Source organism: Mustela putorius, unplaced genomic scaffold (assembly GCF_011764305.1).
Source record: "Mustela putorius furo isolate JIRA1106 unplaced genomic scaffold, ASM1176430v1.1 tig00003988_pilon_pilon_pilon, whole genome shotgun sequence".
NCBI lineage: Eukaryota > Metazoa > Chordata > Mammalia > Carnivora > Mustelidae > Mustela > Mustela putorius.
Window position 1 is genome coordinate 7,571,933 of NW_025422127.1, and position 27,247 is coordinate 7,599,179.

A 27,247-nucleotide genomic window follows, 5' to 3' on the forward strand; every position below is an offset into this window, starting at 1 on the left:
TCTTCATCTGAAACAGCAGGGAATAAAAAGTGATGATGTGGAAGACATCCCAAGGTGGGCTGGAAAAGGAGCTTGTGCTGAAGAGAGATTCCGTAAGGAGAAGGTAAGACCCTCTTGCCAACACAAAGGGGTTCAGGCATAGGATTGATAATTTAAGGAGAGGAACAAAGGTCTGGAAAGGCACTGTGGAGACTGGTAAGAAATCAACTGGAAATGAGTTGGTGTAACTGAAACAATATAACCCCCTTACTCTTTCTCTAAATATCCAGTCAGTCCACTCCTGTCCATCTTTCCTTCAAATATTCCCTCAAATCCTTCCTCTCCAGTCAAGGATTCTTCCTAGTTTATACAATTAGTTCACACCTAGACCATGACAATTATGTAATCTGCTGTTTCCTTAACTGTGTTCTTCAAATTGTCATTAAGTGCTTTTACCAAAAAGGAGAGGGAAGTGAGTGAGTCTGTAGTCAAGGTAGGCTTGGGAAGCAATTCATCATCTCCCTCAGGTGGGAGTTTCAAAATTCATGTCAGTGGATTAAAAGCGCTAAGAAACCTGCTTAACTCTAACCCAGCATGGCTGCAGGGTGCTTTTCTCTGGTGGCACCTATTAAATATGGAATGGAACCCACTTTCCCACTACAGCTTCTGTCCAGAAATGCATGCTACTAAGTACCACCACATATCAGGACAGGTAGGATACGCTGTGGTTAACAAATGTTCTCCAAATCGTAGTGGCTTTATATAACACATGGTGATCAACAAAGACATGAACAATTCTACAGGCTACCTCCAACCGCTGCCCGGCCCCAAAAAGGGCTCTACTGACTGAGCCCCTCTCCCCCCAACCTCTGGCTGAGACACACAGACTTCTCATTATAGTACAAGAGGAAGATAATGCTGCAAGGTGTTCCAGAGACAATGAAATGCTTCAGCCTAGAAGTGACACTTCACTTCTGCTCACAACAATTGGTCGGAACTAGTCATCTGAGCTCACTCAACTGAAAAGAGAGCAGAAAACTGTAAGCTTCCCATGGCCAGACGAGAGACTGAGAGAAGAGGAAGCACTCTAGGTCTTCACCACATCCCTACTCCTCAGACCCGGTCAGTCCCCACAACCTGTCAGCTTGACATCTAGAAGCCCTCCAGCTGTCCCCTCTTCTTTCCTCTCAATAGCACACCTCACCTTCACTTGTTTCTCTCCATGCCTGCCAATTATTTTTGCCAAATACAAATCTCATGTCATCCCCAATACCTACTAAAAAATAATCCCTTGTTGACTGCTCACTGGACACAAAGTTCCTGAACATGATATACAAGGGCCTTCACCATCTCCGTCCCTATATACCTTTTCAGCCCCGTCCCCAGTCTCTCTGCACATTTTTTTTTTTTTTAAAGCCTGACACTAAAAAGAAAAAAAAAAAAGTCCAACACTTCCTGGAATAAGTTTTAGTTTGATTTAAATTGCCATGAATCAGAAATCCCAGGACAAAAGAAAAATCAGCTTAGCATTTGGGTGTTTGGTCAAAGGTAGGTCCCATCAGCAGTGTCTGTAAACCTTAAGGCAATGCCAGCAGGAGCTCTGCTTTCCAGAACTAGTTCTACTTCCTCAGTGATTCAATTACAAGGTGGTACTGGCACAGACGGCAGAGAGCTTCTGCAGAACACATCCAGGAGATCCTACCAGCAAATACGGGAACAGAACCCTCCTCATTATATCCTTTCCTGCAGCAGAAGTTGTGGTCCATAGTGAATTCACCTTAGACCTCCATTCATTCTACCAGGTTTTCTGTGAGAAGCAGTGCTCCTCTCATTTTCCCTCCACCCCTCAGTACAAAATACAGAGCATCCCAAGAGCAGCTCAACAGGACTCCTAGGTAGAAAGGCATCAGATAGCTTCCTTTTAGCATAATGAAGGAAAGCACAAATCTTAAAGGGAGGTTCCAGAGGCCAAGCTTGGCAGGTCTAAAGAGCATCAAAATTTGATCTGTACCCACTCTTTCAAAAGAAGGGAGAATCAGGGGCACCTGGGTGGCTCGGTGGGTTAAGCCTCTGCCTTCAGCTCAGATCATGATCTCAGGGTCTTGGGATGGAGCCCTACATGGGGTTCTCTGCTCAGCAAGGAGCCTGCTTCCTCCTCTCTCTCCTCCTGTCTCTCTGCCTACTTGTGATCTCTCTCTCTCTCTCTCTTTGTGTCAAATAAATAAATAAATAAGATCTTTAAGAAGAAAAAAAAGAAGGGAGAATCATTATTTGTCTGGTGCCAGGTGGTCCAGGCCCCAGGTAAGGAATTTCTCTGAGGAGCCTCTTCAAATGAGTTCCTACAAATAGTCATAAAAGACTATTCAAATTCTGAGAAGTAGTCATTTTCATACAACCATTTTTTAAAAAGATTTTATTTATTTAGTTGACAGAGAGAGATACAGTGAAACAGGCAACATAAGCAGGGGGAGTGGGAGAGGGAGAAGCAGGCTTCCCACTGAGCCGGGAGCCCCACGTGGGGCTTGATCCCAGGAACCCCCAGATCAGAACCCAAGTGGAAGGCAGATGTTTAAGGACTGAGCCACCCAGGCGCCCCCATACAACCATTTTCATGTATTTACTCAGGCTGTAGTCTCTCTAGTATGCCTCCTCCACCTAGCACTGCAGGGTTCCATCAACATCAGCTCTGCTAACCCCCTTCCCCTGAACAGTCCCCCTCCCCAAACTACTTGCTGGGCTCCCACTGCATTTCATCCCTTCTTTTATCACAGCAGATCCCTCCATTATAGCTATGCACATAATACCTCCTCTGATAACCTGTGAAATTCCTGAAAACAGGGAATGCATTTTTTTTTTTTTTAACATTGAAAGACTTCTATTCAGGAGCACCTGGGTGGCTCAGCTGGTCAAGCGCTGCCTTCAGCTCAGGGCAGGATCCCAGGGTTCTGGGATGGAGTTGGGCTCCCTGCTCAACCGGGAACCTGCTTCTCTCTCTCCCCCTGCCTGCCCCTCTGCCTGCTTGTGTTCTGTTAAATAAATAAAATCTTAAAAAAAAAAAAAAAAGGGAAAGTTAAGAAAAAGGCTTATATATTCAGTGGAAATTTAATAAATGTTAGCTGACTGAAAATGGAAATTAATCTATTGTTTTTACCTAGTTAGCTGAAAGTCTGCTTTACTTGCACCCAGCATGACTTATTAAAAATGGGCATTGTTGATAAGATTTTCTTTTTTTTTTTTTAAGATTTATTTAAGAGAGATTGCACTCACAAGTGCAAATAGTGGGGAGGGGCAAAGGGAGACCGAGAATCTCAAGCACACTCCCCAGTGAGCACGGAGCCGGCCGCCCCTAATGTGGGGCTCAATCTCACGACCCTGAGATTGGGAGCTGAACCAAAATCAAGAGTCGGACGCTCAACTGACTAGGCCACACAGGGACCCAGAGATCTCCTTCAATAAATGTAATTTTAACAAACTATTTACTAACATAACACAACCTAAACATCTTTTGCTAAGCATCATCTTTTGCTTTTGGTGTCTGTCCTCTACCGTACCCCAAGAAGCTTGAATGCCACATGGACTGAAATGAAGATTGCTCTCCCTTCAATTTATAAGCACCTGACCAATTATATTTATGGAAGAAAAGAGCTAGTTTCTTATAAAATTGTTCAATTAACTTTACAGGTGAGGTAAATCACAGCTTTGAGAGATGGTAAAAATAAATCCATCTTAGCAAAGGATATGTAATTTAAGTTCAAACACTGAGAGTATACATTTTTTTGTGAGGAAAAAATTAGTGGAGCGCACAGTTTTGAAGAGTTCCTATTTTAATTAGAAGTAGAAATGGAAGCTCAAGCAGTTCTGGTATGAACAAAGATGTGAAAAGAGAAATAAATCGATCCTAGAAGGGTATCAATAAAAACTTTAGGGAGGAAGCTGAATGAATTCCAACCACTTGCCCTTAGCCACTTATCCCTGGTAACCTTCAAGAAGCTACTGATGCTCGCTAGCTACTGGTTAATGTTTGAAAGGCACATACCACTTGTTATCTTCCATTTAGAAAAATGTAGCAAAGTTCAACTCACCAAGAACCAAGACTGATTAACAGAACTATTCTCAACATGGAGACACTATACCCCTCTAGTGATGTATTTCAAGTAGCAAGCTTCCCAGTGCTTTTAAAATATAATTAAAACCAAATTTCAAGCAAGACATTGTGTCCCTTACTTTTAGGTCAGAAATGCTGAACAGAAGAGAGTGATACAGTAGCTACAGGGCCTCATAGAAGTACAAAGTATTGATTAAAATTACATCAAGTACAGCTGCTTTCCACAGCAATTTAACTGCCAAAGCAAAGCAAAGCTCTGCACCAAGCGACAGCACAATTCTGAGAACTTCAGAGATGTCCTCAGGGACCTGAGGCAACATGGGGCTAACAGAGGACTAAATTAAAAACTGGCTGTGATTTTCATTCCTCTTTTTCTGGAAGGATCCAGAGATCTCAACCAATTTCACATTAAAAAAAAAAAAAAAAAAAAAAAAAAAAACCTTTTTATAGACACTACTCAGACGTCTACATACTTCACAAATTATAGTCTGGCTAACCGAATCACGTCCCAAAAAGGACAGAGTGGAGGCAATGGGAACCAATTATGATGGGATCCTTACCACCATAATTTTACCTGCTTCACTGATAAAATTTTGAAACATGTCTCCCTGCAAATACTTTAAATCATAACTTTTTTGGACAGATACAGTAACTGCCTCATTATTCTAAAAGAATTTGAGGGAAAATTCCCTAAAATTTTAGTCCCTTTTAGTCCATGATAGGCTGTTTGTTTATTTATTTATTTATTTATTTATTTTTAGACAATGTTATAATCTGTGCTTAGCACGCTTTCCTTCAGTGTTGCACAGGGTGGGGAGGGCAGGCGAATCTCCAGACAGAGGCTTACTTACTTAGCATTATATCATTCTTGGTTTTACCATTGTGTTAGATTTAGAAGTTTGTATCATGAAGTCAAATGTAATTGCATTTTCAGTTCCCTTCCACCTTTTGCTAAAATGCATATTCAGCCAACAGATCCTTCAGAGATTTAAGACGGAGCAAATAAGCAAATGAAAAACCATTCCTTTTTATGAACTGTACACAAGTATCCTACATAAAAGTCATTCAAAGTGAACTGATCAGCACACACATCTTTTATGCGACTACTTACTCCCGGCACCTCACAGCCAGAAAGGACTGAGGCAATGACCTAACTTTATAAATAAGCCAACCAAATGCTAAAAAAGTGAACCACCTTGCTGAAGCCACAAGCTGGTTAGGAGAAGAGCCAAGACGACCTCAAGCTGCCTCTTCAAGATACTAATCTCCCAGCACATGCCCAGCATATGCTACTCCTCTGTCATAGACTATGCTTAGATTTTCATCTTTTCACAAATTTATCTTCTCAACAAGAGTGTAAGCCACTTAAGGCTAAACCCTCTTTATCTTTTGCTCCTTTGCCCACATGAAGTATACAGTAAATGCAGGCAAGAATACAAAAAAACAAAACACAACACAACAACAGTGCCGTGCTAACACTAAATCATCCCAGAATTGCTGTCAACCTGAGATTTGTATTTTACTAAAGATTTATGTTTTATAGCACATTCTGGCCCCTACAGTTTTTATTCTGTTAAACATGAGTAACACTCAACCTTCAATTGTCCATCAGTCTTAAACAGCCCAAACATACACAACGCACAGGCCCTCCGGAGAAAACAAAGTACTCTGCACGTCTGGAAGAAATACCACACAGTGTGGAAAAGTGGACTCCAGAATCAGTACAAACATTGATGTCAGAAGTGGATGAACTATATTCCAGCCCTAACTTTTTAAAAGCGGGCTAAGTTTCTCTATTTGTAAAATACGATTCAAAAAATAACAAGACAGTTATGCTGACCATACCCCTTCCCCACCAAAGTTCTCAGGGACGACTGGAGTTGCCCAGGCCCTCTAAGGGATACATGAGGTCAAAACGATTTTCACCATAATGCTATAGTGCTCCTTTCCTTTTTCACTCCCCTCCTCTCAGTGGGTGCACGTGAGTGTGATGGTACAGAGATGAAATGCAGAAGCAGGTCTGAACCCAATGTCTTCTATTAAGCCAGATACTAAAGAGATTTGCAAGTGTAGAAGAATACTGCTCTTCTAACTTGGTTTTTGTTTTGGAAAACAGGGTTATTTTTCACTAAAAATGAACTGAAATTATAAATAATTTTACATTCTCTCAGTTTTAATTTCCAGCACAGTAAATATCATTTTTATACACAGCCGACAAAAACAAAAGCTCCTCAGGCTCAGGTGACCAACCAACAGCAACGTAGGAATAGAAATTAATGAAATTAAAATTTAATACAGAAAGTCTTTATTCTAACTAGTCCCTATCGATGCGTACGTGACTTTAAATAAGAAGTTACGGGCTTGGAGTTAGAGATGGAAATGGGCCAATTACCTTGGGTGATTTTGAGTTTTTAATTCAAAAGGAAACTGCAAACTTTAGCATAAATTATCCAATCCAGAGATGAACTAAATTTGACTGTGCCTAATTCAATAATGCCTTAGCTTGTGCACAGAGGAAGGATTAATGGGCAGTCGCCTTATGAATCCATCAAAAATACTCCAAAGTAAAGAAAATAAGGTAGAGAAAAAAAAAGCTGAGTAGATGAGGGAAGAGAAAGCAGTGATAATGTATTTAGAAACTTCAGTGGGTTTCTGAACGCAGCATCCAGACAGACAGACTTGCCATTACAGGACACTCACTCATCTCTACCAAGAAATCTATCTACTTTTTCCAGCAGGCTCAGTTCTTACTGCTTACTTCCAGCTACAAGTCCAAAAGCTAGAGGTTTTTCCCTTCTTTTCCCTCAGGACAGTCCAGGTTCAGAGAATACCATACAACGCCTCTAACGAACTTTTGAGGAGATGAAATTTTCAAGTATTGTGTTAGCTGTTGTGTTCCCAGGAGTTGAGCAGATAATTTGAAATTAGCCTACAGAACGAAGGTGATCTTCCCTTCATCTGAAATAAGAGGAACTATACCGATTATGTCCACCTACTTCAGGTCAATGTAATATATGAGAATTGATGTATATGAACCCTACATTATGTACTAGAGAAATTAAAATGTATAGGATAATGCATACTTCCTCAAGATTATTCATTAAAATTTGAAGCAATTAAGTTAACCAAGATATGTCACCAATTATCTCTCAAGGGCATGATAGTTGATGAGTGCTTTTAGCTCTGAAGACAGAATCATCTTGCAGTTCTTCAGAGCAGTGTCTTAAACTAGTCCTTAAGGGTCATTTTTCTAAAAATCAATCCAAAATGTGAAAAAGCAGCAATATTATTTCTTAAATCAGTAAGCCTGGCTTACCAAAATCTACTTTGATAAAGGATTTTAAAATAAAGTATATAACATTTCTCAAATACAATTTTCAACCGAAACACTGATCTTTTCAAACTATTAAATAGTCACTAGAAATAGCTGAAAGTCCATTTTGAACATTTTTCCCAGAAAAATCTCACCTTTCAAATTATGCTTTAACAAAGATTTATCTAAAAGGAAAATCATCCCAGGTCACCGGGGGGGGGGGGGTGGGCAGTTAACACCAAGAAAAAACAATCTGTGATAGACTATGATATTTAAGTGGACAATAACTTTATTTGCAGTGAAAGAACTACTAATCTGTATGTAGAATCATCTTGTTCTATAAATACAAATGTACTTAAGAGATATACACAAATTATCAGTTGAAGTTAATTATGAGTGACAGAATTTATGGATAATTTTTATATTCTTCATAGTGCTTATGAGAATGTGAAAGTGCTACAACGAATGCATATCAATTCTGCAATGAGAAAAACAAAAGTGTCATTTAAAAAAATTAATTCTGTGCTCCTGACTAATCAATGCCTTTTTCCATCTTGGCAGGTTAATAGACAGGTAAAGATGTTTTTAAATTCTTCTCACTCATCAGTGGATGATAAAAATTTTTTGCAAGATAAATTTTTGCCCAAGGGTCAAAACTCTGCTAGACAAAAAGGATAATATTCTCAGCATGAGTTTAATTAAACTTGCAGCTGACAAGTATCAGGCCTCTCGGGCAACTTGCAGCCAAGAAAACTATTAAAACATAGTTTTCAACAAGGGAAGGACATCAGGGACTTTGAAATGACATGCTCAAGGAAGGTGTGTCCCATCTGAATACCATCGAAAAGGATCTTGATACGAATCTGAGCAACCTGGTGGAAAACCAAGGGCTGGTGCAGAAGCCAAGCCTGGTGGGAGGGTTTCAGCTTGTGGTCCAGGCTCCTAAAGGATCTGGGAAGATAGCAAGAGGAAACCTAAACGATTTTATGCATTAGAGGAAAAAAGAAGCTAATGAAGAATAGACGGAGGGCAATAAGGAGTCACACATGAACCCAAACAAAGGTTAACTCTTTGCTTTAACCAAAATGTTACCAGTTCAATGCCATCATCATCACACCCACCCTTCTTGCTGATTAGAAGATATGATGTGTCTGGTTAAAATCCTTCACAAGGGGATACATCCAAGAAAAATAAATCAAAGGGTCCATGATAGTGAGAAGGTGGGGAGCCAGAACTGGAGGGAATCCACAGCTCCTCCAGAGCTCGGGGACACGCCGTGGTGCCTCTGAAGGTGGCAAAGCACCAGGCAGGGCTCCAGGTAGTGTAGGAGGCAGGGAAGGGCCAGGTGGCTTCCGCCAGCACTGACCAGATAGCCTGGAGCCCGGGGATGGGAGGAGAGGCAGGCTTCAACTAGGGACCCATGTAATTCCCATCTGACACCTGGATATTTTAAAAATTAAACACCAGCTGCTGTTGTGCGAGTTGCCAACTCTCTTCTCCCCATTTACGGCTGCGCTGAATCACCAGCCCGGCTCTGGACACCTGGTTCTAACAGGGCGGCATGGCCGCATTAGCAATAATCACAGGAAGGGCGCCAAGAGGCCGGGTAATCTGGCTCCTTGGCTCTACTTTACAGGGTGAACACCATCCTAAAGGTCTGATAGAATTGTTCTTTGTTTTTCCCAAACACTTATTTTTGAGTTCATCCTCATAGGCTATTTATTTGCAACAAAATATTATAGTCATTTCCTCTTTTATATTAAAAAAAATTCTCTTAATACAGTTCTTTCTATACTGATACCAGTTTGGTTCCTTCCCACCTCACATCCTCTTATGGGCTATTAATGTTCACTATGCCTTAAAATTTGCTTCATACTCAACATGGATGTTCTTTTCTTTTTGCTAGCTGTGTGTTCTAATTTGCCAACATTCAAGAAAAGCATAGAATAGCTACTACCACGCCACAGTGGGCCACTTAAGTATGGTCATTTGATAATCCACAGCATTTTTATTTAAAAAAAAAAAACAACTGCATCACTAGAGATTTTTTTTTTCTTCCTACACTCATATGAAAAAGGTCATATGGTAAAGAGGCAGCTTTTTAAAAGAGCTTAAAGGTCTGTTTGTCAACTTACTGAAAGGACAAGAGAGCACACAAACCTCTTGATCTCTCTGTCCGCCCTGCGGCCCTGTGATGATTGATGACATTCCCCGTACCTGACTCTAGTCGCTGATGCGTGCACGCCACAGGACAAGTCCCCGCATCAGCCCACGGGGCTGAGGCCCAAATGCTACACCTGTGCTGGTGGCCTTGTTGACCCCCAAAGTCCACACTAACTTGCAACATTTGCACTAAAACTTGATTCTGCTTCAGTAAAGAGCTGGCTAACAGACTCCCAAGGTAAACTTTAAGAGGGTATCACTTATAGAACCCGACTCATGATTTGTGCCTCATCATTCAGAATTCCTCAGTATGTTACCCACTTCTAAGTAGCTATTTATAGTACAACACAGGATTTATTAACTGTAGAAAAATGCCACCACCCAAAATGTACAGACTGGTTTTAAGATTCAAGGTTTCTAAAAACATTAAAATATGAAAAAGGTTCTTTAGAGGGAAGATGGTAATTTGGCAAGATTTGGGCTGTTTTTCTAAGGACATGTGCCCATACTAAGAAAGTCTATTATACTGAGGAGAACTACTTTTTCTAAAAGACTTTATTTATTTATTTATTTGACAGAGAGAGAGAGAGAGAGATCACAAGTAGGCGGGGGGAGGGGGGAAGCAGGCTCCCCACTGAGCAGAGAGCCTGATGCAGGACTCAATCCCAGGACCCTAAGATCATAAACTGAGCCCAAGGCAGAGGCATAACCCACTGAGCCACCCAGGTGCTCCGAGAACTATTTTTTAAAGCTTGGAAAAGCATTCTTTCATGTAAAACTTGATGTGCTAACATACACTTATCTAATTTAAAGTCACCTGGTGATTAAGGCTTACTAATTTCCTTTATGTAATAAAATATCTTACACCCTTCTGTGACATTTTGTTCACAGGAATACGATGTCTGCACAGGGAAGGATCGGGTTCAGGGATTCCATGACGGTCACCAGGATCGTGGGGCTGCATGAGATTCTGAAGGAACTTGCGTTCTCTCTGAGCCTCATTTTCCTCTTTTATATGGAGAACGTCTGTGGACATTTCAGCGTACTGGCAGGGGCTTAACAGCCATCCAAAGCTATACAGATGTACCTGGTAGCATCATTATTCTCTCTCATAAATACGAAAGCATAAAGTCCACAGAGAGAAAAAACAGGTAGGTAAGCACTTAAAGTTTACAGCTTATTCGAGAAAACCAAGTCAGAAACAGTTTAACGGAGAAAGCACTATGGATTCACATTCCAGAAGACCCAAGTGATCCGACCACACCAGGAAAAAGGCAATTAGGCAGGTACTTTGATCTGCCTAAGCCTCCTAGTGGATAGTACCTACCTCAGAAGGAAGGAAATCATTACAATGGAGTCTTTATTCACCAGCAGCAATTTTCAGGCAACATGTTTGTCTTTACAAAACAGACTGCTCCTCCCCGTACTTACCTGCCTGCTTACCGGCTGCCAGAAGGAACGGCGTGAGTTTTAAACAAATTTCCTACTGCTTTAATTAAACAGGTACATAGCAAAGAGGCAGCTAATCTATTTCTCATTTTCGGTTCGACCCCATCTAGAGCTCTCAGGTATGTGAATGCCAAGTGACGACAAGCATGCGGACTGAGGGGTCACTCGCAGGGTGCCAATGGAATAAAAATTAAATCTGGGTTGGCTACTCCCACTTGGATGACGAGCCCATTGTTTGGTGGTTTTCTCACCAGAGCCTGTCATAGCTACTAATTCTCCTTTCTGATTTACTGTGGAAAATACCTCAATAGCATAAATCAGAGCCACTGGACTAAAGAGAACATACACTTAAAAATATCAATAATAAGGGCGCCTGGGTGGCTCAGTGGGTTAAAGCCTCTGCCTTGGGCTCAGGTCATGATCTCAGGATCCTGGGATCGAGTCCGAATCGGCTTTCTGCTCAGCAAGGAGCCTGCTTCCCCCCCCCCGCCCCCCCCCCGCCGGCCTACCTCTCTGCCTACTTGTGATCTCTCTCTCTCTGTGCCAAGTAAATAAAATCTTAAAAATAAATAACAATAATAGACTGATGGCCAGGCAAGTGATGAAGCAAATACAGCAAGACGTACAGAGTAGAATCTGGAGAGTGGCCATATGGGTGCTAAGAGTATAATGGTTTCAACTTTTCTGCATGTTTGAAAATTTTCATAATAAAGTGCTGGGGAAAAACAATTCAAAACTGTAATCACAAGAAGACAGTAGGCCCCACTGGAAAGACCTCAGCCTAGAAGGAACGCAGAAAGACAGAAAGAAGGGACATTCTTAGACTAAGCCCAGGAACTCTCAAAGTTTAAAACTGGAAAGTGTCTTAGGAATCCTCTAGGGTAGGACAAATATGTAGTTTTATGGGTCTGTGAAAAATTAGAAAAATAGAAGTATCATAGCATTTTCAAAAAAGCTAGAAACTGCTCCTTTGCTAAGATTATTTACCCTACACTTCTGGGCTTTATCCTTTATTTAACGAAATGTTGGCAATAGATATACTGTCTGATAATAGATTTGGCTCCTTGGGTCACCACTTTGCAGTCAAATCTGATTACCTTTCATATCCTCCTCTCCTACCTTGATGTCTAAGCACTTAACCTGCCTTCAGGTTCTTCATCAAGAATCTCCCTACCCATAATGTCTCCTCTTAGTAATTTTCCACCCACTATGTCCTTGCTCTGCTCATTGGCTATAAATCCCAAGCTGTCTTAGCTGTATTTGGAGTAAAGTCTAATTCCTTTCCCCTATTAAAACGCTCCTATCGCAATAGTTTTGAATAAAGTCTTCCTTACCATTTTAACAAGGGTTAGAATAACTTTTTCTTCACTCATGCCTTTATACAGGTATGTATAAAGGTCTTGAAACCTTCAGGTACAGAGAACCAGATAGCTAATTACTGTGCTTGCTGGAAAGTATAGTTTCCTTCTGCTGTTTTACTTAAAGGCTCCAAATGCTGACATTTAAAATTTCCCAGAAGCATTAAGACCTTAAAAATAAAACAAACACCCTTCCTTCCCTCCCTTCCCCAATGCTGGCCCCTTTCAACCTTATTACTCCGTGATTTCACTTTAATTTCAAAGGATGACACTAAAAGGGGAAAGACTATTGACATAAAAGTTTCTTGAGGACAATGACCATGTCTTATTATATGGGCTCAACAATAGGACCAATACTGGACACATAGTAGGAATGCAATGATTTCATTGATTGAATGAAAGAATGGAAGCAGATGGAAAGGATTTATTTCCTGAAAAAGGAAAAGTAATTCAAAAATAAATTCAAAGGTTTGGGAGAGGAATCGATCCTCTGTTCAAATCAGACAAATCAGGGAAAACTGTAAAGACAACTATAACAACCAAAACGACTAGAATTAAAATATATCTTCCTTTACAAATAATTTGTCCTTCCTTCTCAAATTTCCAAATGACAGAAGAGGGAAGGCTTCCAAATACATTTTACAAAGCCAGCATTACCTTGATACCAAAACCAGATAAGGGCACAAGACAGTTACAGGCAAATATTTCTGAAGAACACAGATGCTCAACAAAATATTAGCTAACTGGATTCAACAACACATTAAAAGGATCGCACACCATAATTGAATGGGCTTTATTCCAGGGATGAAAAGATGGTTTAATACATACAAATAGATTAATGTGATACACAGAAACAAAATAAAGGATAAAAATCACGATCTCAATAGATGCATTAAAAAAAGGATTTGACAATATTCAACATCCATTTATGATTTTAAAATAACCTCACAATGAAGTAGGTAGAGAGTGAATGTAATTCAATGTCATAAAGGCCACATCTGACAAGTCCATAGCTAACAACAGTAAGCTAACTGGTGCTAACCTGAAAGTTCTTCCTCTAAGACGAGGAGCAAGACAAGAATATCCACTCTCACCACTTTTATTCAACATAGCACTGGAAGTCCTAGTTAGAACAATCACGCAGGAATAAAAAGAAGGAAAAGGGAAGGGAAAGAAAAGAAAAAGTCATCCCAATTAGAAGACATAAAACTGCCACTACTTGCAGATAACATGATATCAATAGAACTAAAGACTCCACTAAAAAAACTGTTAGACTAGACACATGCAGTAAAGTTACAAGATATAACATCAATATACAAAAATCAGTTGTGTTTCTATCACTAATAATGAACTATCAGAGAACTTTAGAAAACAATTCCATTTCCAACTATACCAAAAAGAGAAGAATACCTAAAAATAAACTGAACTGAAGAGGTGAAAAGCCTGTCGATGGAAACTATAAAACACTGGTGAAAGAAAGTAAAGGAAGGACAGAGGGAAAATACGTATCACGCTCATGGACTGGAAAAATACTGTTCAAGTGTCCAAAGCAATCGACAGATTCATGTTATCTAGTATGAAAATCCCAATAACATTATTCACAGAAACAGAACAATCCTAAAATATGGATGGAGCCACAAAAGACCCCAAATGGCCAAACAAAGAAGAACAAAACTGGAGGCATCATGTTTCCTGATTTCTAACTATATTATAAAGTTATGGTATTGGAAACAGCATGGTACTGACAAAAAAAAAAAAAAAAAAACCAGACACATAAATAAATGGAACAGAGAGCCCAGAAATAATCCCATATATTTATGGCCAGTTAATTTATGATGAAGGAGCCAAGAATAAGCAATTGGGAAAAGTCAGTCTCTTCAACAAGTGGTACGGGAAAAACTGGTATGGGAAAAGCCATATTCAAAAGAATGAAAATGGACCAATATCTTACACCATACACAAACATTAACTCAAAATGGATTAAAGACTTGAATGCTAGTTGAAACCACAAAATTCCAAGAAGAAAATATAGGTGGTACATTCTTTAACATAGGTCTTGGGAACAATTTTTTGGTATGACACCAAAAGTTAAGGCAACAAAAGCAAAAAAGCAAAAAAACAAACAAGTAAGACTATCCAAACTAAAAAGCTTCTGCACAGCAAAGGAAACCATCAATACAATAAAATGAAAGGTAACCTGCTGAATGGAGGAAAATATCTGCAAACCATATACCTGATAAGGTGTTAATATCCAAAATATATTAAAAAAAAAAAACTCATCCAACTCAATAACCAAGAAAGTCTGATTTTTTAAATGGGAGGAGAACCTGAATAGACATTTTTTTCCAAAGACAACAAACAGATGGCTAACAGGAACATGTAAAGGTACCCAACATCCCTAATCCTCAGGGATATGCAAACTAAAACTGCGATGCAATATCAGCTTACACCCGTTAGAATGGCTATTATCACAAGGACAAGAAATAACAAGCATTAGTTAGGATGTGGGAAAAAAAGGAACTCTTGTGCACTGTGGGTGGGAATGTAAATTGGTATGCTATGGGAAACAGTACAAGCTTCCTCAAAAAATTAAAATATAACTAACCTAGGATCCACAAATTCCACTTCTAGGTATTTACCCAAAGGAAACGAAAACACTAACTCAAAAAGATACCTGTGCCCTCATGTTCACTGCAGCATTATTTACAATAGGTAAGACACGGAAACAGGTGCGCCTGGGTTAAAGCCTCTGCCTTTGGCTCAGGTCATGATCCCAGGGTCCTGGAATCCAGCCCTGCATTGGGCTCTCTGCTCAGCAGGGAGCCTGCTTCCCTTCCTCTCTCTCTCTCTCTCTCTCTCTGCCTACTTGTGATCTCTGTCAAATAAATAAATAAAATCTTAAAAAAAAAAAAAAGACATGGAAACCTCAGTGCCCAATGATAGATGAATGGATAAAGAAAATTGTGTGTGTGTGTACCTATATATATCACATACATACCTTATATTCTTATACAGCATATAAATTATAGATAAGATATATGTGATATATATAGATATATACACACAATGGAATATTATTTGGTCATAAAAATAGGAAATCCTGCCATTTGTGACAGCATGGATGGACCCTGAGGACCTGTTATGCGAAATAAGTTAAAGACAAATGCTATATGATCTCACTTCTGTGTGTAAGTCTTTTCTCTTTTTAAAGATTTATTTACTTGAGAGAGAGAGAGAGAAAGTGAGAGAGAGCATGAGGGGGGAAAAGGTCAGAAGAAGCTGACTCCCCATGGAGCCGGGAGCCTGATGCAGGACTCGATCCTAGGACTCCAGGATCATGACCTGAGCCAAAGGCAGTTGCTTAACCAACCAGCTACCAAGGCACCCCTACGTGTGTAAATCTTAAAACAAAAACCAAATTCATAAAGATAACAGATTGGGGAATAAGGTTGGCGGTGTGTGTCTATGTGCACAAAATGGGTTAAGGTAGTCAAAAAATATAAGCTTTCAGTTATAAAATACGTCCTGCAGATGAAATGTATAGCATGGTGACTATAGTTAATAATATTGTATTGTATATCTGAAAGTTGCCAAAACTAAATCTTAAAAGTTCTCATCTCTCTCTCTCTCTCTCTCTCTCTCACACACACACACACACACACACACATCTTAACCAGACTTATTATGATCATTTCACGATATATACATATATGGAATCATTTTACGACACAGCTGAAACTAATACTATGTCCATCATATCTCAATGAAAAATCGTCCTCAATAATATATTTTTAGGAGTTCCTGGGTGGCTCAGTTAAGCATCTGCCTTTGGCTCAGGTCACCCTCTCAGGGTCCTGGGATCGGGCCCCACACAGGGCTCCCTGCTTGTGGGAAGACTACTTCTCCCTCTCCTCTCCACTTGTTCTCTCTCTCAAATAAATAAGAATCTTTAAATTTTTTTAAAATAATATATTTTTAGAAAACAATTCTAGTATGCAATCAGTTTTATCAGTGGGTATTGCAGTGTCAGGATGTACTGTGTGGTGGGACAGTATCAGAGACGTGTACCTAACTGGGGATGCAACACAGGATAAACACAACCTCAGAATGGTTAATCTTCTGTCAGAAGCATCACTAGTCTTTGAAAGAAGTTGATCCAGTTTCCTAAGAGATAGCCCAGAAGCTCCACACCTGAGAGGAAGACTTCATTATAATGTTAAATCTGAAAAAGGTGGGTGGGGGTGGGAGTAGGGAGATGTGGTCACTGGGTGAGGGCATTAAGGAGGGCACGTGATGTAATGAGCACTGGGCATTATATGCAACTGAAAAATTACTGAACTTGACATCTGAAACTACTGATACGCTACATATTAACTGTTGAATTTAAATTAAAAAGTTAAAATTTAAAAAATCCAAAAAGGGGAGGAGAGCTTAATTGCCTGCTTTAAAATAGGAAATTAATACCTTCTGTAGGCTACCAGAATGGTAGGTGAAATGTTTTAGATTACTCTAAACTTTTTTTTTTTTTTTTTTTTTTTTTTTTAGATTACTCTAAACTTAACTATTCCACAGACAAGTGCTATGGAGAGTTTTGTGAAATAAGACACACCCCTCCACAGTCCATTTCCTTTTATCTTTATGCAAAAAGTGGAGAACCTTCAAGATTTTTCCATTGCCCAGTTAAACAGGAAGCTCCAAGGCAGGAGCTCTGCTAAGAGGTGTAAAAGAGATGGGTGTGGTAGAGGAGGTTCAAAGGGAAAAAAGAAAGGCGGCCAGGGGATTTCTGAGCTTCAGGTCAAGAGAGAAATAGTGGTTTCTGTCATCACAGCTGCACAGCCAACCAATATGATTTATTGGTAATTGTTCATTAATGCCAATAACTAGGGAGACAGAACAGCCTACAGATTCCAAAACAAATCTAAATACTTACGGGCTATTTGCTGGATTTAAACAACATTATTTCATCATAATTTTGAACACTGTGTAACACAAAGAACTTAAAAGTAGCTTTTTTTTTTTTTTTTGGTGCCCATGTCTGGGTCACTTTCATAAGAAAAGTACTAGCTAGAAAAAGAAAAGAATCATATAGTTATAGCTATAACCTAAGTAAAATTCTGCTGTAATTATTTCTTTCTGCACAAGTAAAAATTTGTCATTGACAAAATGTGAATAGGATGCTTTCATACAGACTATTTCATGTTCTCTGGTATTTTCCACTGCCAGAATTTCGGGCACAGACCCCATATCCGCTTGTATCTCTCAGTCCAGCCGATCACTGGTGAGAGAAAGGTTGGACAAACTGGTCAAGAGAAAGTCAAATGGGCTCCCAATTAAAAACTGAACCAAGTTCTAGGTTCCAGGAGCACGGGGACCACTTAGGGGGTATTTAAAGTTGTAGAGAGAGAAAGGAAGTAGTTGCCCTGTGGGGTCTCTGGGTCAGCTGTTGTTTTCCATAGTCTCTCTCCAAGCAGTTCTAACAGTCCCAATCCATAATTTCAAAACCAAACTAAAAAATAAAACTTGCTAATGCAGATTTGTTTTACAATTTTAGCTCTGTGTATGTTATCTGTAACTGTAATGCTTTACAGAGCCTTACAACCAAGCATATAGCCCTTAAACTCTTCAGCCACAATAGAAAGCTTTTTGAAGGGCCAGGAAATTCCACTCAGCCCAATGCCAATAAATACTGAATGAATAAGTAAGGGTCTTCAGTCTCTGGATCCTTGAGTCTTATAAGGACTGCTTAAGCGAATTCTCTAGGTACATAACCTATACAAAATCTCTTCTTGAAAAGGATTAGCAAGTAAGTGGCTAAAGTAAGTGGCTAAAAAAATAGAACATCTCTCAATGTTTCTGCCCTCCAAAAAGTCAGCACTAGAGTTCAACTCTCCTCTAATGCCTCATTCACCAAGTGATGCCAATTCTTCTGAGGAAGGCATGAAAAGTAGCTCCCTCTCTGGAAATGTAAGCAAACCACTTCTGATTCAGGTCTTGAGTCACTAGCATCCCCCTTATCCCTATTCTCTGAGCAATCTTCCTACCAATTCCATCCCTCTCAGGTACCTTCTAAAACGAAGGGAATTCCTCCTTCCAGGAGATACTGCACAAAGGGCAGTATTACTCCTAGCAGCCTAGACCCTACAGGTCTCTCTCTCCCTTTCCCTATTTCAGTCATTTTGCCCATTCAGGATGTATTTTTACAGGAAGAGTAAGTATAGTTCAAGGTTTGAGGAAGCGGTACAGTACTTCTGACAGAGGGCTGTGGCAAGATAACACCAGTGGTTAATCTTGGGTACAGATGAATGCATCATAGTTTATTACACTGTAAGGAGGCAGTTTGGTGGTATGGGCTCTGGAATCATGCTTGGGTTCAAATACAGGCTCTGCAAAGGTTATAGGACTCTGGGAAAGTTGCATAACCATTCAGTGCCTCTGCATTCTAATATATACACATACATACATATGTATGTATATATTCTATTTTATAGAAAAAATATATATTTCTTTTTTATAGAAAATATATATATTCTATTTTCTAGAATATATATATTCTATTTTCTATATAATATATATATATATTTCTATTATATAGAAAATACAAATGTTACTGCCTACCTTATAGGGTTGTTGTGAGAATCAAATGACAGGATACAAATCTGGATAGAGTGAAATCGCTAGACAGTAAGCACCAATTCTGTTAGCTATTATTAGCACCATGTATATATTTTAAAAGAATGAGGTAATTCTCTATGGACTCTATGGACTTGGAATAAAGTCCATGACAGTGTTTTTCTGAAAATGCTACAGAATAACATACTTAGTAGGAGTCTATCTTGGAAAGAAAAAAAGAAACACATGATACATATTGATGAGTGCATCCAAATAAGTCTAGAAAGGCACACACACCACTCAACACTAAATCGCAGTCATAACCCCTAGGGAGGGAGGGAGGGGGGGAGAGAGAGAGAGAGAGAGAGGGAGAGTGTGTGTGTGTGTGTGTTTGGTCAGGGGGAGGTTTCCTACATTTGTATAAGTACAGGTCTTTGCTTGAATTCATAAGTACGTACTGATGTAATACTGGGGTCCAGAGCTGATGGCCAATAGGGAACCTTGAGACATCTTCAGTGCAAAATGGTGGTTTTATTAAAGCACAGGGACAGGACCCATGGGCAGAAAGGGCTGCACTGGGGTTGTGAGGGTTGGCGATTATGTCCTTTCAAGTTGGGAGGGGGTTAGGGATAGTGTAAACCTCTAAGGAATTTTGGAAACAAGTTTCCAGGAGGGGCTAGCTAATATTAGAGAAAGGTCATTTATTACAGTCTAATAAAACCTTAGTCATGAGACCCTTCGGATGGATATCAGTGGGCCATACGCTGGGGGGATGATTGCTACCATGTATCTTGGGGAATAGAGATAAAGGAATTTCCAAAGGAATTTTTATATATTAAAGTAGACTTACAGAATCCTGGGTAGTTGGACTAAGATCACCTCTTGCCCTTAGTTAATAAGCGTTGACATTGAGACAGTTGAGTTTTCTAGAGGAAGGTCACTCTGCCAGTTTCAAGGACTTGTCAATAGACTATAAGCAGCAAGGAAATTTAACTTTTTCTTTTGCTTTTGTTTCCCACATCATGTACTACGTTTATAACCAATTTTTAAAATTAAACATTTTATAGTGGGCTTTCTAACCTTCAATTTGAACATTTCTCACTTCCAGGTCTAGGAAAAGGTGAACTTCTTGGAGATAAGGCAATAGAGGCCCACCTAAGAGGAGGGAGAGCCTTGTAGTCCCATCCGTCCCATCTACATGTCTCATTTCAGATCCCCTTACAGTCTCTAAAGTCCTTGGTACATGATGCGCCTGCCATAGGGTCCAAACGTTCTGAATCCGGTTGTTTTATTCCCCTTTCCTTTTCTTCCTGTTTGAGGCCTTTCTTCTATTGCGACCAAGTAGCTGGGACATGTGTTTTAACATCTTCCTTCCTCTCAGAACTTTCTCACCATTTGCTTGTCATTCTGTCCCTCAGGCAGGTGCCCCTGCCTTGGGAAACCCACGGTAGTGACAACTAGCCAGAGTGACAACAGTGACAACTAGCCAGGTAGTTCAGGGGTTTTTGGCAGGCACACAATTGTAGGATGCGTGGAGTATGCCTCCAAGCTATTTTGCTTGCAACGCTTTTAAATGGGCTTTTAAGCTTTTTTTTTTTTTTTTTTTTTCATTCAAGAAACGGTGTTTGGTATGTTTGGGCACTTTTTCCTTACACAGGTGCTCATTTCTGCTCTGGCTTTCTCCTGGAAGTTACCATGCTATCTCGTACCTCCCCCCACACGACGTTCTCTACCATACTTGTCCTTTATTAGGAGTTAATTTTTGTTTTAGCACCCGGCGTGCTCACTAGTCTTCTCACCATTTTTCACACTCCCGTCGCCCATCCCTATTCACGTTTTCTATTAAAATCCAGGGAGAAAAGATCATATGGTGAAAAGGGAAGGAAAAACGGAATTCCAGATTGTAGTTAGGGCGTCTTCCCTGCCGTCTTTCTCACCGGAACCCGGCGCTACGGGAACCATATCTGCCCGGGGGTATCCGGGCCACCAGAAAAGGGTCAGCATCAAAGCGCCCAGGCGTCGGGAGAGCGGATTGGTTCCCGGGCGAACCAATCAGCGAGCGATGCTGTTCGCGGATCGGGGAGGGCCAAGATCACAGAGCGGATGGAGTTAAAGGAAAAGGGCCAGGTGTGCCAGGCATCCGCGTTCTGCGTGTACTTGTGCACCCGCCGGGTCATTGTTAAGCCCGGATCTCTGGTCTCCTAAATTCCACTCTCCGAATTTCCCATTTCATAACGCTGAGTAGGGTGAAAAACATCACATATCCTACCATTCAAAAGAGGGTCATTAATAGTCAATGGCGGAGAAGCTGGGGGGTCAGGGTTGGGTGGGGGGAGGCCATTAAAACCCTCCGCCTTTCCCAGTTCCTCTCCAGGTCGACAACCTAACTGAATCAGTTCTTGAAATAGTAAATCACTCAAACGTTCGCTTAATCGCCAAAGCTGATTACCAAAATGCTATCGTTAGATACCCGAAATAAGTTCCCCCTCCCCGTGGGTTAGGGGAAACCGTACGGGCATTTACCGAACGCTCCGGCTTTTACTACCTGCTAAAGAAGAAGGGAGCGAGCTCTTAGGCTAAGTCAAAGAAACTGAGCCCTTCTGAAATTTGCAACCTCGCACACGGACCCCCCTGCCCCCGCGCCCACCGCCCAAGCGCAGCTACAGCTCCTCGCGACTCTACCCCAAAAACTTCATGCGGAGGCGCAAAGATTTTGGGGAGGGTGGGCGCTGATACCAGATTTGCCTGCTGTGCTTCAAACTTCACCAGAGCTGTTCTACGCACTTTGTTCCAAGTGTCACAGCCCCCGGACTCACGGACCGGTTCAATCTTAGCTTTCCCACGGTCCTGCGCTGCCACCCACCATCCACCACCATACCCGGGCTGGAGACGCTGCGTCCTTGGGGGATGGGGGAAGGGGGAGTTGGGGAAGAGGGGAAGGGCCAGTGTGAAGTAAAGAGGTCCCCGCTGAGGCCTGGACGCCGGCAGCCCCTGGAGGGCCCTGGGGCCGAGGAAGAAGGAGAGAGGAGGGCTGGAACCGGGCGGGGAAGGGCCGCGAGGAGAGCAGGGGCGCCGCCGGTGTCGCTACACTCACTCTGCGTAGCCAGTGGCCCAGGGCAGCCGCCGGGTCTCCTTGAGGATGAGGATGGGACGGGCGATGTGGTCGGCGCTGCACTCCACCTCGTCCTGAGACAGCCCCAGGAACTCCGGCCGCCCATAGGGGAAGCGCAGGGGCAGGTCCGAGCCTCCACAGCCGCCGCCGCTGTGCTCGGAGCCTGAGCTGCCAGCCATGATGCCGCCCATGAAATTGGCCACGGCAGATTTCACCCGAGTGAGCATATTACTCCAGCGTCCTGCAGCTGCGGTGCGAGCAGGAGGCGGCGGCAGGGGCCCGACGAGGCGCAGCGCGGGGCATGCAGGCTGCAGCGGGCGCCGGGCGCACAGGCAGCCGGGCCGCTGGGGCGCGCCGCGCGGCTCCCGGAGCTTAGTGCTGCAGGGGGCCGGGCCCCAGCCTCCCGCGCTCCGTGCCGCCGCCGCCGCCTCCCCCGGCTACACTTCCGCAACGGAGCGGCATGGAGCGGGCCGGCCGGGCCGGAGAGACTCCGTGCGCTCCGGGAGCGGCTGGGCAACGGCAGCAGGTCCCTTCCCCGCCCTCTGCGCTCGGCTCCTGCGTGAGCGGAACTGAGCCCACCCGGCGAGCCAGCAGAGCCGGCGCGGCTGCTGCCACCGCTACCGCCGCCGTCGAGTCATGTGATAATCAGGCTGCAAGGGCTCGAGCAGCTGCGGTGGCCGGAGCTCAGCCCCTCCCCTGCCGGCCCGAGCGCCGCTCGCACCGGGATCGTGACCTCCTGGGGGAGGGGGAACCGGGCTGGGTCGGTACCTGGCTGAGGGGATGGGGGCGCTGTGAGCGGAAGGCCGCAGACAGGTGTTAGCGGAGGTCACGTGGAGCCGGGCAAAGCCAGTTGAGGAATCCACTCGCTGAGGAGTGCTTGCCTACGCCTTCGGGGAAAGGAAACTTCGGGAGCCCAAGCGGAAAGGGGAGACAAGTGAAATCTTGGTGGGGCGAGTCCACGGTGCTACGGCAGTGGAAATGAGAAACACCAGGTGTAAAAGACTTCAGAGCTGAAACAAAATAACTCAAGGTTTGCACAAGAATTATTGAAAGTTTTCTCCTAGGCATTTCTAGAATTACTTTTTTAAAAAAAACTTTATTACTACCACACGCATCTTTATCTGCAGACAAGCTCTGTTTTGAACCCAGAATAAGCTAATGGAAAGAAAACAAAAGGGCTCTAAGTTAGATACATGCCCTGTTTTACCTAGTACTTAACTGTTAAATACAAGCATGTTCCTCCAACATAACAAAAATATCTTTTTGAAGCTTATTCTGTTTACTATTGAGACAGTTAATGTAGACTATTTTCTTAAACAGAAAAATGTCTGAAAAACCAACTAATGAATGTTTTATTAGAGGTGACATTTGTTAAATATTGGCTTGATTTTTTTTTTTTTTGCAAGAAAGCTATGTCCTGTTCATGTTTACTTATTCTGTATCCTGTTCCCATGTTTACCTACCATTTAATTTGCCAAGATTCTGTGTTACTGGTGGAGTTACACATTCTGAACAGCTCACTTAGAGTTCAGGAGGGAATACAGACCTTTCATTCTTCCAAAGGAGTGGGAAGGTGGGGAGAGAGGCCCAGGTGTTGGAGGGAAAGTAATCCTTCCAAGAGGAATTGGAATTTTTGCTCTTAGGTGAGGCCTGAGTAAACCTCACTGACACGCCTTCTATCATATCTATAATATTTTTAAAGTCATCAATATTTTTTAAGTCATTTTCCCCTTTGGCTTTTTCACAAATAGGTACTCCAGTTTATAGCAAATAATTATGTAAAAAAAACAACTTGCAAATGTTCAGTGAGGTACCATTTCTGTCAATGAGTTTTTATTACTTTTCACAGAACAGAAAAATAATTTTAGCTTGGACCCCTTTCTCTAATTTTAAAATTTGGGACAGGATTCTAAATAATGTAAAATCTAAATGAACAACAATAACAAAAAAAGCCTTCTCAATCTTTGCTTTGCTAAACTATAAACTTCTACATGGAAAAATCTATGTAGTGGCTAAACATCTAACCAACCACATGCTCTGGCATCCACTGAGTCCCACATAAACTTAGAATTCCTTTATCAAGCTTTTGTCATAGAACAATGACCCTTTACCAATGCCCTTTGGAAACTTGGGTGACTAACCTCTATTGAGATTAATTTAGTGCGTTCTGACCTTCATTTCACTTTAAGCAAGGCTTTAGTATTTCCTAATAATAGGATTTCTAAAAATTTCCTGTCTAATTTATTTTCAGCTTAAAGTAGTACCTGATCATCGTCAATAAGTAAATAAAATCTGATAGTACAGAACCATAAATGAAAAAGCAAAAGACTCCAAAGATTTCCCCAGGAGATCACTACTGTTAATATTTTCCCTTGGCTTCCAAAACTTATCTCAAATAGGATATTTGGTATAACTGAATTTGGTAGTATTAGCCAGATTTGTGAACCAAAATTTTGTAGGCAGTTCTTCTGTTTCTCTCTCACCTGAGTATTATCTTTCATGGGGAAGTGTTGATATATCTTTAGCTTTGCAAGGCTAGTTTGTTCTGCAAAGACAGGCAAGCAGACTTTCATACCTGTTCTCCTTTGAACATTTCTTTTATTTTTCCTTTGAAGATTTCTATAGTATGAGTGTTCACCACTAATTAATAAATCTACTACTATCTTTATACCTACCTCAAAGACCAGTGTTGTGTTACAGGATTTTCCTGAGAAATATTTTCCATGTAATTTACTCCTCAATTATGTCATACTTGAAGATCAGCTGGGAAGTAAATTCTGATTAAAATGGGGTGGTCATGGGATGCCTGGGTGGCTCAGTCAGTTGGGCATCTGCCTTTGGCTCAGGTCACGATCCCAGGGTCCTAGGATCAAGTCCTGCACTGGGCTCCCTAGTGCTAAGCCGAGAGCCTGCTTCTCCATCTGTCCGCTGCTCCCCCTGGTTGTGCTCTCTCTCTCTCAAATACATAAAATCTTTAAAAAATAAAATGGGGTGGTCATCCATTTTAGGAGAGCCCCAGGAAAACAATGCCTTTCACAGCTATTACAAATGCAAATTTGGGAGTATATGTGCTTCCAGCTTTAGGGTTAGTGATTGCCTGAATTCAAGTGGTGTGAAAATCAGAAACTGAGAGACCCTCAATGTTATCCACTCTATGTATGTCCCAGTCATCAATAGATATGCTTCATTTGTCTCTTTTGTAGTTTCTTTCCCCTTGGAAAATGAGAATTTGAAAACTTTAACAGAACATTCATTTATAGTATAGCTGCATGGACCTTTTACTTCGTTGCTCTTTTATATAACTATAATCTCACTTCCAGGCTTCTAATACCATGGCTTTGACTACACAATGGTTGTGCCATCAGTAAGACTATTTTCATGAAAGAAATAAAAGGTCTGGATAATTTCTTCAGTGAAAACATCACAGATTCCCCTAAATATTTAATTACAAAGAAAAACCAGATTCAAATCAAAACCACATTGAGATACCACTTTACACTTGTTAAAATGGCCAAAATTAACAAGACCATAAACAACCAGAGTTGGAGAGGCTGTGAAGAAAGGGGAACCCTCTTACACTGTTGGTGTAGCCACTTTGGAAAATGTTAGATCCGTTGTTAAATGAAACGACACTGAGACAAAGTGAAAGTTATTTAAAGCTTTATTTTATGACAAGTATTAGAAGTCAGACTGATTGGCCAGGGGAATGAGACTGAACCAAAGTTAAAGTTATGTAAAGCTCTATTCTATGCCAAGCATTAGAAGTCAGACTGATTGGCCAGAGCCATCTCTGAAGAGAGCGACCCCCCCCCCCCAGCTTACAGGCTACCTTTTATAGAGCAAAAGCCTGGCCATACATAGGTGGCCAATGAGATTGTAACATTGGATAGTCATGTTAGGCCACACACAGGTGGCCAAATGAATTACAATTTACCCTATAGTAGCTGTTGGAGCTAACCTATTACTCTGGTCAGAATTGATGCTCAAGTTTGGCGCCCAAAAGGCGGGGTTTATATTCTTTGGTAGTTAGGGAGACAATATGTGTGCTTTACTGATTGGATGTCTTCACCTGGCCTGACTTGTCCTTGTATTCTGGGCTCTGTTATTAGGAACTAGCTGACCACATTTTACTGGTTTCCCAGACTTGCTTCTAAGTAACTTTCCTGGGGCTGGGCGGGCAGGGTCAGTTTAAGTTTTACTGCACAAACAACAAAATGGCTTTTAACCAAGATGGGGTCACTCTGGCTAAATAGATCCTTACAGAAAACAACATGAAGATTCCTTAAGAAACAAAATTAGAGCTACCCCATGAGCCTGCAGTTGCACTACTGGGTATTTACCCCAAAGATACAGATGTAGTGAGAAGAAGGGACATATGTACCCCAATATTCATGGCAGCAATGGCCACAATGGCCAAACTGTGGAAAGAGCCAAGATGCCCTTTAACACATAAATGGATAAAGAAGATGTGGTCCATATATACAATAGGATATTATGTCTGCATCAGAAAGGATGAATACCCAACGTTTCTATCAATGTGGACAGGACTGGAGGAGATTATGCTGAGTGAAATAAGTCAAGCAGAGAGAATCAATTATCATATGGTCTCACTTGTGGAGCATAAGGAATAACATGGAGGACATTGGGAGAAGGAGAGGAGAAGTGAGTTGGAAGAAATCGGAGGGGGAGACGAACCATGAGAGACTGTGGACTCTGAGAAACTGAGGGTTTTGGAGGGGAGGGAAGTGGGGGGTTGGATGAGCCTGGTGGTGGGTATTATGGAGGGCACGTATTGCATGGAGCACTGGGTGTGGTGCATAAACAATGAATCTTGGAACACTGAAAAAAATTACACATAAAAAATAATAAAAAAAAATAAGTAAGTAAATAAATTATTTGATTTAATTTAATTTTTTAAAAAAGGAAAACCAATACCTTATGGAGGAATAACATGGCAGACATCACATAAAACAAGTGATCAAGGGGGTGCCTGGGTGGCTCAGTGGGTTAAAGCCTCTGCCTTCGGCTCAGGTCATGATCCCAGGGTCCTGGGATGGAGTCCCACATCGGGTTCTCTGCTCAGCAGAGAGCCTGCTTCCTCCTCTCTCTGACTGCCTCTCTGCCTACTTGTAAAATCTCTGTCTGTCAAATAAATAAAT

At 41.5% G+C, this 27,247-nt stretch overlaps 1 protein-coding gene across 4 annotated transcripts in view; it reads right to left on the minus strand.

Annotated features, from left to right (window-relative positions):
- Positions 1-22,828, minus strand: part of PPM1H (protein phosphatase, Mg2+/Mn2+ dependent 1H) — a 255,777-nt gene extending 232,949 nt beyond the window's left edge. For 2 of the 4 annotated variants that reach the window (XM_004766588.3, XM_045071605.1), the window contains exon 1: positions 22,071-22,826. In XM_004766588.3, the coding sequence (XP_004766645.1) occupies positions 22,071-22,315 (245 nt within the window). In that variant the 5' untranslated portion in view covers positions 22,316-22,826. Of the gene's footprint in view, positions 1-22,070 lie in introns of all 4 variants that reach the window. The other 2 variants (XM_045071604.1, XM_004766589.3) reach the window with 2 other exon arrangements.
- Between the last annotated feature and the right edge of the window lie 4,419 nt (positions 22,829-27,247).